Raw genomic sequence first — 16,390 nt, forward strand, 5'->3', positions numbered from 1 at the left:
GCACGTTAAGGCCTCCCAGTCATACCATATAGTAAACCCAAATCCTCACAATGTGGACAACTCAGTCCTTATGGATGTGACAGCTGTTGGGATCCAGAAACAGCTGCCTACCAAATAAATGCACTATTATAGAAAACCCATGATAACTGCAGGTAACTTAGCAGGCTTGGTATTTAGGCATGAAAAGCCTAAATTAGAAGTGCAAGTAATTTACCAGTCTTCAGCTCCATGGTGCTTGGAATCAGTTTAAAATGGCTTCATTACTGGCCGAGGAAGTAAACGAATCAGACAGTTTCAGCAACAGTTTGAAAACCCAGTATGCCATTTCAAATAACAATGAATAACACAGTATACAGCTTTATGTTCAGTTTAATTAAGAAAGATTACACTTTTCAAAATAGTATTTGTATATGTATTTGAATACATTGCATTTCTATTTGCTTGATTTTTGCCTTGGTATTTCAGGTGTATATAGTTGCAAGGTTTCCACCCATCAAACATCCTGTAATTTGCAATTACCTCCCATAATTTGTAAAGTGTTCTGCCTGTGAGTTTCATGTTATACAAAGTGACCCAGGGATGCAAAATGCGTGTGTATCTGTTATTTGCACCACTGGGTATTAGAGAAGGGGTTGTTTACATTTTCACAGCACCTTCTGTACTATGGGTTATATTGGTGCACCAATGTGCACCAGCACAATGAAAGTAGGGTGCTCTTTCAATTCCTTGAGGGTGCAGTCCCATGCCAATGAGGAAATCCTTCACCATTGTGTTTGTGCCATATTACAGATGGAGGCCCAGGGACAAAGAAGCCATTGGTAGGTGCATTGATTGTGAACACCAGAGAGATGCTAAGCAGTCAGAGGACCTGCCCTTAGAGGGCGTGGGGTGAGGTCATGGGACCCCCCCCCAGACATTCAAATCCACCTGCAAGGGGGGACCCTTTCTCTCTTTAACACTGCCGTCTCTGATTGAACTGAAAAGCAGATCAGTGGCTTTAAAGTGCTGGTCCACCTTCCTCTACTGTCCTGTTAAGGTTGCCAGCACACATCTGAACCTATACTGTGGACAGCTGATTGAGCATAATATGCACAGTGTCCTGGTCTGCATCCAAGAGATCCAGTTAATGGTGTGCCATCTTTCAAACTGGACAGGATGTCCTAAATGTAATATGGCTCTTGGAGGTTTGCACCACTTTTGAAGAGGTTGGCAACATGTACCTAGATACAAAGGCTGGAGGATAATGGTTTTGGCGATAACTCACAACAAATCAGCACTTCCTGTTCAGGACTAAATAAATACTACCAGTTTGCAGGCAAAAGCATGGCAGACATAAATGTGGGAAAATCAGGATATTCCGTGAAGGAAAGCACAGAAGTGGGAATGATGTGAGACTTCACCACTGGTTAATTTATAGAATATTTATCTTTTAATGTTACTGGTGATTCTAAATACATGCCACAGATTCCAAATAACATGGTTGAGACTGATCTACACTGAATAGAGAATGCAGAATGTGATTACACATGTCCATGTTGAGAGTAGTACAGTGTAACATCTTGTTTTCTCGCATATTGCGTAAGCGCAGAGTCCGGATGACAATATTTTGTGTGATGGCGCCATGGTCAGCTGGTCCTTGTCTGCATTAATTGTCCATCCAATTGCCATTCAGGAAAAATGCTTGCCATTGGTGGGCTAAAACGTAAAAAAGAAAACATCACATTAGGGATTAGAGAAGAACACATTGGATGTTTCCTGCATCACTAAACATTGGAAGCACAATCTCTTCTAAGTTCTACAGCTTGAGTGTTGGATTGTACGAAGGGGCATAGCTTATCCAGTGAGATATGAACAGTGTTAATCTCAAATTTCACAAGTAATAAAGTGGTGGGTGGCAGGGTGAAGGGATGAGACGCAGAAGGGGTAATGTGCCCAGGAGAGGTTGGAAACATGTGGATACAGCTGTGTGACGGATTTTTGAAATGGGTTTATTACTGTTTATCTAATAAATATTTTCACAAGTTTGTTTCAGGTTTTGTTCATGCGATAACCCAAGCTTTCTCAGAGAGAGACAGACTTTCTTGGGGCACTCGCTCAGTGGGATTAGGAACTGGAGATGGTTTTCCAGAATTGCTTTGAGCTTCCACTCCAGCTCAGCAGTGTGAAAGAAAAAAGTACCAGGATATGTTTTGAGTTTCTTTGTCCTGCTGTCCCATGTCGCACACCACATACTTCCACCCCCCAAAACAGAAAAAGAAGCTTTAACATTTACATTGCACCCACCCATCCCTTTTTGCATTGACAGTGTGGTCGCAATTCACAAAGTAAATTTGCAGCTGATAATTCATTCCCATCAATTATCCACCAAAGAATACCTGGCGTTTACTACTGCATAATTGTACAGCAAGGCATCCTACAATTATGCAATAGTATACCCCATGCTAGGGTTGTGGAGCTGGCAGATCCTTTTGTGTTGCTAAAGTTGCCCTAAGTGGGAAGGGTATGTCCAGATGTGGGTCCCGTGCTCACTGTGCCACTGTGTTCAAGCTAGTCTGGCTGATGAAAGGTGATTCCCTGAAACGGGTCCCAGGATGCTTGTTTCTGGTACAGGGAGGACTTGGCTTGGCAGTTCGGGCTGGATTGTTCCCATGGGGAACAGGGTCAAGACTGATTTTCATATGGCTGGGTCCAAACTGGGGTGGCATGGTGATCCAAAGAATGATAGATTAAACACAGATCTGTGACTGGGGGTGAGTGTTTGAAAAGTTTCAGCACTCTATCCATCATCCTTTTTGTGTTGCTAGAGCGGGTGGATCAAAAAATTGTTTTCCTTGAGAATTTGTGAATGCCCACATAATCTGAGTTGTGGACATCAACAAACTCCTCTCTGACCCTTTGCCACCTTGGACATTGTCTGTGTTTTAATCCAGCAAAGCTATGGAGTAAACCCACTTCCAGGGTTGGAAGGGGAACAGAACAGCCAAATGTTTTGTGGGGAGGAGTCGGGGGGAGCCTCTCAAAAAAGCTATTTTCCCTGGAAAGAAAAAAAATATCTAGCTGTAAAGCTGTCTTTCTCAATTAAGAAATGTCCAATCATTTTTTAGAACTAGTAACATCCAAAAATGTTACAAGATCAAAATGCCACATGACTTTGCCAGAAGTATCGCTGGAAACTTACTGCCAAACTTTGTGAACTGCAAAAAAAACAGTAAATCTGCACTTGTTTATACCAATACTTTTAAGGGTGCAATGCAGTGGTGGCTGCCACTGAACGGGGGTGGCGGGGCAGGGGGATAAAAAAAAAAAATACTTACCTGCTTCATCGGGAGATGGCTTTGTCTCCTCTGTCCTGTAGAGCCGGGTGGAGAAATGCGAAGCGTGCATGTCTGTTTGGCCAGCCCAACATGGCCAGCCAAACAGACATGCACACTTATGGTGCATATACCACTCCTCAACCAGCCCTCCTCCAGCCCCGCCCCCCCAAGCAGGCTCCAGATAAAAATAAAATCATAATAACATTTTCTTATTATCATTTTTTTTTTCTTTGCCTTAGAAGAGGAGCTGCCGTTGGTACAATGTGAAGCTTGACTAATGTCAAGAAATCAAGCTATTTAACGTACAGGTAACAGGGTAACCTCCTGTTTTGGGGGCATATTTACAAGCCGATAGTGTCACCGGAGCGTAACTTTTTGTGATGCTCCGGTGGTGCTGTGCCCTGCGCCATATTTACAAGGTGGCGTTAACCTCTTTTTGTGGTTTAAAACTGCTTTGTAAATATGGGCACCCAACGCAGTTTCCTGCATCAGAGCGGCGTGCAATGCGTGTTGCTGTAGGTTCACCCATGCAACACCCATTGCATTTTGATGCTGCCCCAGATTTACAAAGAATCGTAAATCTGAGGCAGCGCCAAAAACTACACCTGCCCAGGGTGGCGTTAGAGTGTCGCAAAGAGGAAGAATACTTCTATTTCTCCTTGTTTCTACTTTTTTATGTGTGCTGCATTCTGCATTCATGTTAGTCTATGTGCAGGGAGGTGTCCCTTCCTGCACATTCTTGCACATATGCTCCTATGTATTTCAAACTGGAGGTAGTGTGCTTACACGGTGTTGTGACACTATTGACCACAACCTATTAAAAGTGGACACGTGTGAAATTACAATTCCAAAACATGCAGTCCCACTTGTTAGTTTAACTGAATGTCTATGTTTCCTAGATTTCAAGACGTCATCCCTACATTGGTGAACTTTGAGGGAGTTATGCGGATTCCATCTGTCAAGTGAAACACCCACATGTAACTGTGCATGAAAGGACATTAGGAAATGTTTCTCACCATTAGCTTTAGTAACAGCACTGTCACAAAAAATCCATAAAGGGCACTCTTGGTAATAAGAAACAGATATGTGAGTTTCCCAGTGTTGGCAGACCTTCGAAATGATTCTGAAATTTAAAAAAAAAACACAAAACATTACTTTAATCTTTTGACATTAATTTTCAATGACAGTTATTTCTAGTTCACAGTGTAGTTTAGAAAGTACTCTGAAGTGAAACAACTCACGGAAAAAGTTTGACATTGACTCTAGAAGGGTTTCTCCAACACTTGGAGTAAACTACTGACTACTTGTAGCTTTCATAGATGTCTCCATTAGTATACCAATTAGGAGGTGACATCTGTAAGCTTGGAGGAGTGTTCCTAGTATTCTATTGTGAATTATGACTAAAGCTGTGTGAAATCATGTGCACTAGTTATAGACAAAGGTATTCAACCACATTCAGAACACACTTTTCTTGCACCTCCCTGCACCCCCCTAACGGCACCATGTGTGTGCCGTGTGAATGATATGGCACACCATGGCGGTATTAGGAACAATAGCATCAAAAATGTTGACACAGCTGTGGCGCTTTGCTGCATTAATGTAATCAATTTTGACGCTAGTGGAGCAAAGTGCAAGGAGGCCCATCGATTACAATGCGTGCGTCCTTTTAACACTTGCGTTAAAAAATGACGCCAAAAATGGCGCAATGAAATCTTGTAGATTTTATTGTGTCATTTTTGCAGGCCTCGTTGCGCCGGAATGCCTCCTTTGCATACATTGTGCATGGTGCATGCATAATGTGGCGCAAAGGGTTACAAACTGACGTACTGCATTCATTGCGCAACTTTGTAAAATGGGGCGGGGAAAAGGTAACCTTAGCGCCGCCTTAGCGTAAAAACATGACACTAAAGTGGTGCTAAAGTGGCACAAGGGGCTCTAAAAATCTGCCCCATGGGGTTGAATCAGTGACAAGAAATAGAGAGACAGATCCTCATGAACTTTACACACAAAGTATAGCGCCGGCTGTTTCCCAAACTGGATTCACGGATCATTTACACTCCCAAGCTTGAAAAATATACAATTTTGATTGGAGGAGGGATTGTCATTTTTTGTCCCATTGTCCATTTCAGGCACTGAGCACAACAAGGTCTGAGAAACCAGAAGCTGGTGAGGGAGCTTCTGTGCATTATTAACAAGTGAGTAGAATGTTAATGAACTCTTGATTTCACAAGTAAATGTATATGTTAAGTGTTAAATGTTGCAGTTGAAATTAATGTAGTGGGTTAGTGCTTCGGTGGTGCGTGTTTTGGGAATAAGACTGACTGACGATTTTAAAATCTTTACTCTGATTTGTTGAAAATGTATTGCTTTCTTCGGACCCCAGTAACTCTGCAGTTTTGATGCTCTTTGCTGAAACTTGCTATATAAATCCTCAGATTTGGGCCTGAGTCAGGTGACCTTTGGCTTGTACCAGGGATTCTGTATGACTTTTCACTGTTTTTGCTGCAGATTTGGGATCGGCTCATTATTGAATTTGCCTCTTGGTTTGTTCTATTACCCAGAGCCTTAATGCCAATGACGTAAGCACTTAAACCAGATTTGCTCCACCTGCATTTTTTCCATTGCTGCACTTTACTCCATTTAAATTGTGCAATAACTCCTTATGGTTTGCCAAATGCTGCTCTAGGTCTCATTTTTTTTTTTTATTCCGTTATTATTTGACCGTATTTTTAAACACTGTAACGTGCCTTGTATGTGGGACACATTGGCTCATGAACTTGGGGTTCGCACTGCCCTCGGTCCACACAAGTGGTGGACGTGCTTTCGAGGTGTATGCATTTAGGAACACTGCACTCCCACGCTGACGTCACTCAGAAATGTTTTTGTGGCTGCAATTACAGGACCCCGGATCCATCCCCGCGTCCTAAATAAAGTGAAGGACCTACATGTGGAGCATATCCTGATCTCCACCCTCATGTGTGTGTCAACCCCAAAATGTCACCCTAAAGTCAAATTGTAAACAAACTAAATTTCACTGCAGATTTTGTGGTCCAAGGACTAGGTTTGGATCCCAAAACTTCGTTCTTGGGGTGAAAAACAACTCCCAGAGTGGGGACATGACCCTGGTTCCAGGGTTCATGAACCTACACAATAATAAAACAAGAAACACAGAAAAAGCCTTTGTCCTGTGGTCATGCCTGGGGGGTCGGTGCAGGGTGAGGTCACAGGCCAAGCCCTGGGTAAAGCCCTGATGCAGATGGTAAAAGATGGTTTACAGTGGGAGTTGGACAGCTGCTTGTGGGTGGATGCCGGGCCTGACCACAGGACAGAGCCACAAGGCCACCGTTGCGCACGTGGCCAAACACCTTGTGTAGCAGGGCGGGGCTGGTCTGTGTTCTCAGATCTCATTACACCTGGAAGGGACCATGTGCAGAAGGGGAGTCAGCAACAGAGATTGGACTTTACTGGGCCTGCTCCCTCCCCAACCCCCCCTTGCAGGGCCTTCGGCTGTACCCATCAGGGGTTGGCTTGGGGGGAGGGCTGGGAGCCAGCCTGGACCAAGGCCCTGTGCAGCAGGGTTAGCCAGCCTCTGGTGGGGGTTGGTTTGTGGAACCTGGACAAGGGATGTGAGCACCAGGCCCCCCCTGTCTGGGTGTTTGTTAATGGGGAGGTCACGAGCATTGCATTAGGTGTTTTGTGAGCTGTGGCCTGCATGGCTGCTATGCGTGGCTTCATGTGAGTGTAAGACTTGAAGACTCTGTTAAATTTCATTTCAGTGAAAAGTTAATTTTCAACACATATTTTTTTAATTATGAACAATGTTGCATGGTTGGTGCATTCTGACGTCACGGCTGACAAATAACGAGATATATTTACTCACCAGAAGTTGTACCGCACCCTGAGGAAAGAGAAAAAGAAAATAAACTCAGAGCTTGCAATCTTTCCAGAGATATTTGCTGTCACTATAACAGGTATTATATGGGAGTCTTATAAAGAGATTGAAAGGGACTGGGAGAGTGTACCCTAAGGACCAGATGTAGGTAGCCTTTTGCGCCTCGCAAACGGTGAAAAACGCCGTTTGCGAGGCGCAAAAGGCCTCACGCGATGCAGAAACACATTTTGCGAGTCGGTACCGACTCGCAAAATGTGTTTCCGACTCGCAAATAGGAAGGGGTGTTCCCTTCCTGTTTGCAAGTCGCACCGCGATGTAGAGTTGATTTGTGACCGCGAAAGCGTTTGCAAATCAACTCGCAGTTACCATCCACTTAGAGTGGATGGTAACTCATTCGCAAACGGGAAGGGGACCCCATGGGACCCCTTCCCCTTTGTGAATGCTCACAAAATAATTTTTTCAGAGCAGGCAGTGGTCCTATGGACCACTGCCTACTCTGAAAATAACCGAAACAAAAAGGTTTCGGTATTTTTTCTATTTGCAGCTCGTTTTCCTTTAAGGAAAACGGGCTGCAAAGAGAAAAAAAAAACTGCTTTATTGCAAAGCAATCACGGACATGGTGGTCTGCTGTCTCCAGCAGGACACCATCCCCGTGAGTGCCCATACTCGCAATGGGGTCGCAAACTGCAACACACCTCATAAATATTATACCCCATAGCGAGTCGCAGAAGGTGTCTGAGACACCTTTCTGCATCGCAAATTGCGAGTTGCAATTTGCGAGTCGCTATGACTCGCAAATTGCAAGTCACAAATTGTGACTTACCTACATCTGGCCCTAAGTTCTCTCTTTCAATATACATGCTGTACCCTTAGAGAGCCTGACCATAAGTAGGAAACAAGTAACTACATAAACCAAAACTCTCTAGAAAGGCTGCATGAAGGGTAACATAGTGTTGAATGGTGTTTACTACACACATCTTGTCTTGATGCGTTTTGTCGCCCAAGGTCTTTGGTCAGATCCTCCTCCCCTAATAAGGTTGCTACCTTTTGTGAAAGAAAACAATTTCACACACTCGTCTGTGAGCCATGTTGTGAGGATGAGCACCAAACAAGGCTTCCTGTTTGTGCACCGGTGCAGGGGATGAGAGCAGCTGCAGACCGCTCGTAGTATGTGCGGTTCTGCACTGTTTTTTATCCCTTGGATAAAGGCAGCAAATGTGGTGTCTGTGCTGTGAAAAAAATCAGTAAATCGGTGCTCAGGTTTAAAAGCCAGAGGTGAATCAAGTGATCAAAGGTGACCCCAAGCAGATTCCACCTGTTGGATGGCTATATGGTGTTTACTGCACAGTGAACGTATGATAAGACAACTGGAGTGAAAAACATTTCTAATGTGCTCATGTGTGCACTCACTGTTCACTGCTGTTCACTGCTGCTCAAAGGCACCAAGGATGCTCCAAGCATCGTGGGACAATTAGTTCTGTGAATAAACACCGCGTTTCACCACAAGCACTGGCAGGAAAATCATAGGAGACCCTTGGTGTCTCTTGCTTTGGGGCACTTTGGTTCAGCTGTTTTAAAGTTCAAAGTGAAAAAGAAAATGCCTATTTCGCATTCACAAGATGTACAAGTTTGCAAAAAGTTTCAGCAAGTGGAGAAAAGGTCTTGAACACAGTCTCCAGCAGGTCTTTTCGAACTCTTCATTTCCTGTCTCTTTACATTCTGAATAGTCGTCAGCGTTAACCACCTCCCCCTCAGATCCCCCGCCACCACCCCCTCACATCCCCCACCACCCCCCTCAGATCCCCCGCCACCACCCCTGTCACATCCCCCACCACCCCCCCCTCAGATCCCCCGCCACCACCCCACTCACATCCCCCGCCACCCCCCTCAGATTCCCCGCCACCACTGCCACCCCAAGTAAATCTACAGTGTTTTACACAAAAAACTATGATGTTTAATTAACTGCTCAGACAGGCTCAGGCTTTGCAATCCCATTTATATTATGTAGCCATCTACCTGGCAAATACACTTCCGTTTAAAAAAAAAAAATGCAATAAATTCTTATTAAATTTTCAGTGAGAATGCCAGAGTCAAACTAGGACAAAAATTGTCCTTAGCACCAAAATAAAAATGCCCCCATTAGTGAACCTTCTAGAGAAAGAAATGGCCCACATATGCACATCAAGTCAGTTGTGAACTTGTAAAGATGCTGTAGGGATATTTTTCAAGGTATAGGAGATTGTATACATTTGGGTTTGCTGCTGGTAGTGTTTGTGGTAATTTTGTGTCAAACAAATCTGGGACCCCCTGTTGCAGTATAGTTACTGCAACACGGCAACACTGCAAATAGGATTCAAACCCAGTCTACCTTTTTCACTCAATATCCTGGGAACTTCTCTCATGTGATTTGTTTAATTCATTGTCTTTATTCTTCAGAGCACAAATATATACTCATTCTCTTTGATATTTGCTTCCGTTCATAGGTACAACTTAAGTTTTAGTTTTATTTTGCTTTTTTCCACACATAGTAAAACATACTGGTTCTAGAAACTTACTTCTTCTGTTCTTGATAATATGTGGTGTTCCTGATGAAGGCTGTTCATGCCGAAACGCGTGTTGATTACAAATCATGTTTGCCACAGATATTGAGGAGAATGGTCAAATTGTTTACAAAAAAAGAATCAAATAGTGTGAAAAGGTGTCAACAAGAGATTTGATTTATTTATATTTAAGTATTGAATATTCTGATGTGAAAAGATTTTGGGAGAAATATCTTCGAGACTTATCTTAATGTGGAAAAGTTGTTTGTAGCTATGGGAGGTATGCAGGAGTAGGAAGAAATGTGGGTGGTGTGTATCGGTGTGAATGAGAGGAAAGTTATTGTGGTTTGAAGCATTGAAATCATGAGAGAAGTTTCCAGAATACTGAATGAAAGGTGGTCTAGGGTTCTGAATCCTATGAGCAAAGTTTCTGCTAATTTCAGGGAAATCTACAATAAAGACAGGCCACCAGGCCATGAACCAGGCCCTAAATCTGCTAAGAAAACCGGCGCACACACTGATCTTTCAGACCAGCCCATCTTACACTGTCAGATTGCCATATAGGCCAGTCCGACCTTGCATCCATGGGACCTACACCTCAGACCCATCACCAAAGAATCTTGACTATTCTTCATTTGAGAAAAGTTGAACATTGTAGTTTTTGTGACCAACACGTTTTACTGCACAAAAACAACTAATCAGTGTTAGTCTCAAAGCCCATGAATTCATCTTTAAAGTTCCATTCCTGCTCACTTATATCTTACCCTCTCGGCCTCTGGTCTCCTTGACGATGTTTTGTTTCGTGGGGTCGAAGTACACCTTACACCTGAAGGTGGTCTGTGGGTTCAACCACTCCTTCTTCGAGAGCCGGAGCCGGCTGCTCAGGGAGTACATCTTGTCGCTGCCCCGGGTGGGGTGGTCATCGGTCTTCACCCCTTTCGTCCTCTCCACCCCATTCACTGACCAGCTCAGGACCACATGGTCAGGGTAGAACTTGGTGGCCAGACACACCAGCGTGGCGCTCCCTCTCTCTTTCACCTCGTGCGGCGATGGGTCGAAAAGAGCCACGTTTGGTTCAGTGATGTTGAGTCCATCCTCTGAAATTGATAACAAAATTATTTACTTCTGAGTTGATGCTTCACTGCAGAGCACAGATATTGCTCTTCTTTGTAGATTTGGGTTTTAGCTGCAATAATCAGTTTTTTGGTATTTATAATATTTTGAAAAGAGACAATCATAAGTCCATTTTGTCAAACACTAGAGCTATGAAAATTTAAAAGGTGTGCATGTACTCATCCAAAGTCTTTGGCAACCTTAACAAAGTTGACAGGTAGTACCACAAACTTCCTAAAGTTATGAAGTTTTTGAAGTAGTTGAAACGTGCAGAAATTTCTAACAAAATGGGAAACCCTATGCTCAAGGTAGAAATGGGAGAACTTCGGAAATGTTACCTCTTTATGAATTTCCAGAAACATAACTTTTGTTGAACTCCACAGACAGAATTTGAAGTTTGCGCCCGTGTCCAAAAAACTGGACACTACGAAGTGAAGATGCAGCTGTCCCAGAAGTCACAGTTTCTTATTGATAAAGGAGGTCTGCTAAGCAGCACCCAAAATCTGAGCTATTAGGTATTGCCAGAAAGCTGCGATGATCAAAGACCTATTCACACTGAAAATCTTGCTCAACGAAGAAGTTTGATTAAGATTCAACAAGAACATGAATGTAGCTGTGGGTTTCTCATGTTTGTTCTGCAGAGATGCTCAGCTTGCAGCGCCAGACTACACAGTTGTTAATCCACTGCCCAGTGATAAACGGTAACAGGAACCATGAGTTAAAAAGATGCATTTTTTTCCTTATATTAAAATATAAACTTTCACCCAATCCCCATGAGGTGTCCTCTGCTTCCCAAGGTTTTAGAAATGGCCTACTTTGTTACAACTAACAGTATCTCAATGTGGGTTTTACTCTAATATGGGATGTTTACCAATAACACCTTCCGGTTACAAGACAAGGTGGCCCTTTCAAAGCACTATTGTAATCATCGATACCATGCGCGTGCCCACTATCGATGAGTGCCCAGACAAGACCGAAGACAGATGTTGTGACTTTGCCAAGGCGCTTCCCCGCTCGCCCTCGCCCGGGGTCCGTGCCCAGGCCGCTCGGACGGGCTTTCTCTGGGTTTTGCAGCCACAGACAGGATTTGCTGACCTGCGGGGCGAGCATCAGACATGGAAGTCACAACAGGTGCGAGTGCTGGTCCGGGGCACCTTATATAGGTGACCCTCAAGAATGGGGCCATAGATCTTTCCATCATCGGGGCACAAACCTTCTAAAACAAAATATAAAATAAAGAATGTTCGTGGATCCTCAGATAAATGAATTTATGAACCTTCTCAATTCCCAATGATTCTCTTTGGCATATCAGTGTTCGACCGTGTGACAGTCTATGTAGAAATGCAAAATGTAACAATTAAAAACAATGTTACCTACTGCAGGCAGTTTTGTTCCAGTTTCAAAGTACTGCACGGAGGTGCTTGCAGAACCAGTATTTTCTCTCTTTTTCGAAAAGTTTTAACCTGTCTCCTTCTTTGCTAAAGTAACGTCTCCCCAGGAGGCTGCCCATGACGTGCACGGCTTCTGTGTGTGACCCATCTCAGACTCACATGAGCTGTATATATCGATTATATATTCTTATATATATCGATACATTTATGAATAAATTATATATATTTGTCCTTCTTCTACATCGGTTCAGCATGCTATAAAACACTTGTCCAGCCAGCAAAAACATTGTTTAAATAATATATATATATTTTTTTAAAAACACATTTCACATTTGTGGCTGCAGAATTTCCTGACCGATTGGGAACGCCCTAAAGGAGTTCCTGTGTTTTATTGGGACATCAGAATTTAAATATACCGCAGTCTAACAGAAAGCGTCTTTACGAGCCACATGCTGGGGGTGTTCCTGCTTTTTAACCCAAGCAAGCTGCAGCTGAATAAAATAAGATTTTCCCTGTTCACATCAGACAAAAAGTAAACAAATATTTAGAAAAAAACTCTTTTCAAAACTTGTTCCCATTTATCCATACTCGTATAAAACAAATCAGATCTTCAGAACTGCATAAGGACCGTTGAAGGGCTCCAGGAATTTTGTTTATTAATACAACAGCTTGTTTTCTTCATAAAGCTTGCTGTGGTAGGGCATTTTTAGGGTGATCGAAGCTTTAAGTACATTTTCTTTCACCTTTTTAATCGCAAATGTCTCATTCTGGAAAGCCACCTAGGGGTGTGCAGAACTCATTCTAGGGTGTACCTGCTGCCTAGGCAGTGCAATGTCCCTCTGGTACTCTCAAAGCCTGAGGGCGGGGCATCACCAAGACATGCCAGTCCCATCACACGCATGACATGGAGCCTCAGACCATTGGAATCTAGACCCACCTAGAAGACATTAGATTGTACACTGACCCCATCTAACAACGCATGCTGGTGCATCCAGGACACATGATGCGCTCAGGGGACCAGGCCAAGGGGATTGTCTTACCGAGGACAGTGAGCCTGGTTCCCACTCCGAAGTATTGCTCCCTTGCAGAACACAGCCACGAGAGGCTGTTCGAAAACTTCAGTGTGGAGCGCAGGGGCTGTCGCGACCAGGCGGGACATCACAGGCGTGTGAGAAGCAAGCGTCTGTACAAAGACCACACACCGCGGAGCATGGCCCCTACAGGTAGCACGGGTGGACATATATAGATTTCTATTCAGTTTCAATACGTAAGTCAGCTCATTAGTAGACGGCTGCCCCTAGGGCTCATGTATGTCTACTGATAGAAACAGCATCATTATACATACACAAACTGCTTTATGTTCAGGGAATGAGTAAGGCTTCACAGTCAATGTTCCACATTTACAGCACAATAATTGAGGTTATCCTGTCTTGTGTCTTTCCTTGAGTTAATTCCTGTAACATACTCAAACACTGAAACACAGTATTGTCTAGACTTGTTGGTTCTCTGGAGATCAGTATATAATCGGGATTGTCAACCATTTCCCAGTGGTCATGCCTTCCATGTTAATCTCCAACTCCCAGAATCCTCTGGTAATAACTGCTTGTGTATTTCCACTACGCACCCCACACCCATATTCTGTCCAAATTAATGGGCCAGCACCTTTTTGACATATTGTAAGTAGTTGCTATCAATGTAAATTGCACAAAATATTATTCATAAATCATATTTCCACTGAGTTTCAGCCCTGTTTTTGCACGAGATACAGCCCAATGAACATCCCACCAGGTCCATTTAAAACATTCTGGCGTAAGCAATTTAGCATGCATAATGGATAACAGGTAAATAAGAACCCATCCCATCAAATGTTGACTGTCCTTTGTTGCAAACTTAGATCTCCCAGCCTAGCTTCTGTTGGGCGTGTTCTGCATAACTGTGTCATTGCCTTACAAAGTATCTACAGTTTTTGTTCCTCTCACTAGCTGGTTTCTTTGCTATTGACACAAAAATCCTTCTATCGTCCGACCCCTCTAGATACACCTTCTTCTCGATTGGTTCCACCATCGTTGATGCATCCCCAAGGCGTCTGAAGAAGACACATTCTGAACTTCTGGTGAAGCTTAGAGCGATGCCCCTCATTTCTACCTCACCCCAATTCTACTCGACTAAGGACCCCTCACTGTTTTACCCAACTGGAACATTGTTCATGCATTGAAGTTGTGATAATTATGCCAAAGCAGAATTCAGGAGAAATGAACAACATTTCAACAAAAGACATTGCCAATTTCACATTAACCTGTCATGATAATCTTGGTTTTCTTACCTAAAACAGACAGTTTGGTACCTGGACCAAAGTAAGCTTCTGAGTAAGTACACAGTGACATACCTACGGCGAAATACTGGGACATTCAGTCCCACTCTCTTGTCTGAAGCACCATTTTCAATGCATTGGAACACGTTAAAGACCAATGTTCAAACACTTCCTATTTAAGATTTATTTTTGTTCAAAACTTGCATATACACAGATATGAGACATCACCACATGGTCCCTGTGAGATCTAACCAAGGAAAATTGTGCAAATCAACAAGGATGATTATTTTTTGTAATACTGCCTGACTGCTGAGAGCAGGTTGGTACTTATGTGTAGGTGATTACCCCAGACTGAACAATACCATAAAGTCTCACCGAGTACGCTTAACTTGGTCCCTTCGCCGAAGTACAGCTGAGTGTTGAACACAGAGCGACATGGCCTGTCGCAATGGGGTGTGGTGGTCTGCACCAAGGAGTCATCAGTTTCTCACTTTTTCACTTTTGTTACAGTATCTCTAGACTAAGATAAACCCATTTGTAGATGGGTTCTCTGTATATACTCCAGGCTAAAAGTTAATTAGGAGACATCGGGTTGTGTTGCTGCTCTACACGTGTGTGTGACATGAACATCAATGAAAGTGATAACTGATGTTTCACCAGAACACCACAAAGTTTCAAAACCAGGTGCACAGAGGTAAACAAAGGAGCCAAGCCAAGAGCAGAAGGCTGAAGTGAATGTATAATAAATTCAATTGCTATTAATTCCAACTTTTCACTTCTGCAAAGAAAGTTTGGAGTAGCTAAATAGATAATTAGTTGACAAAGAATTCTATAAAAAATATAGATGTCGTTTTGGATTTTGTTTTTAAAAACAACCTTTGCAAATATTATCACGGTCGTGTGAATGACACTCATTTTATAAAGAACAAAAGTGAAGCTTGAGCAACAAATTACAACAAATTACAATAGAAGATTGGTAATAATAATAGTGATTAAAAGAGTAAACTAGTATTACGCTGTTACTTACACGAAACTCGCAGGTGGTCAGCTTCACCGAGCTTTAAAGGGGGGCCACAAAAGTCAATCTCATGGAAGGTCCATCGTTGTTAATAAAGTATTAGCTAACTACAAAATCAAAAATAAATTAAGAAAAGAAAGCATAGCTTTCAGTAAATATTCCACCGGGTTCCTCAGCTCGTGAGTGAAAGTTCTCAAGGTAATGTTTTTGTAAAGGCGGCCCATAGGGCTGTACCACGGTGCCCCCTGTCCCCACGGCATTACACACTCATACAAAAATGGCCCCTCCCCCAGCCACACCCCCAGGAAGGTTCTCAGGTTCTCCGAGAAACCTCTCCTCTATTGGTGAAGCTTATGCCTCTGCAGCTAATTAAAGTACTTGGCAGCTGGCAGGCACTTTGATGACAGGAAATGTAAAATATTGTTAAATACAGTTACAGACTTGGTGCACACTGTGGAAAAAGTCACGTGATGCTCAGCACTACAGGAAGTCTTGTGGGCGCAGTGTGTTCGGCTAAAACACTCGTCAGACACTTGCATCAGTAGGGGACAAGAGTATTCCGGGAGTAACACATTTACAACGTGTGCAGTACAGGGGATACTGCATGACTTGCAGTTCAACGTACCTGGTACCAGAAGGGTGAATATCGCCTCAAGGCGCTACATGAGCCCTGCAGGCCTAAGATATAAAAGGTTTTGTGTACCCAGGTTCCATTTAGGTGCAAGGTGTTATGGAGATCTGAGGGTTCTGTTCACAAGAGTCCTTGCACACTTAAGTTTTTCTTAGGTGGGTTCAAAGTTTTGTTGGATCT

General features: G+C 43.2%; 1 gene segment (V, D, J or C); it reads right to left on the reverse strand.

Annotated features, from left to right (window-relative positions):
- Positions 1 to 421: 421 nt before the first annotated feature.
- Positions 422 to 15,777, reverse strand: LOC138247125 (T-cell receptor beta chain C region-like). The segment is given in 5 exon segments: positions 422 to 1,695; positions 4,331 to 4,437; positions 7,195 to 7,212; positions 10,511 to 10,843; positions 15,589 to 15,777. Coding segments are annotated over 4 exon segments (282 nt in total).
- Positions 15,778 to 16,390: the final 613 nt, after the last annotated feature.

The sequence above is a fragment of the Pleurodeles waltl genome, chromosome 7 (assembly GCF_031143425.1).
Source record: "Pleurodeles waltl isolate 20211129_DDA chromosome 7, aPleWal1.hap1.20221129, whole genome shotgun sequence".
Taxonomy (NCBI): Eukaryota; Metazoa; Chordata; class Amphibia; order Caudata; family Salamandridae; genus Pleurodeles; species Pleurodeles waltl.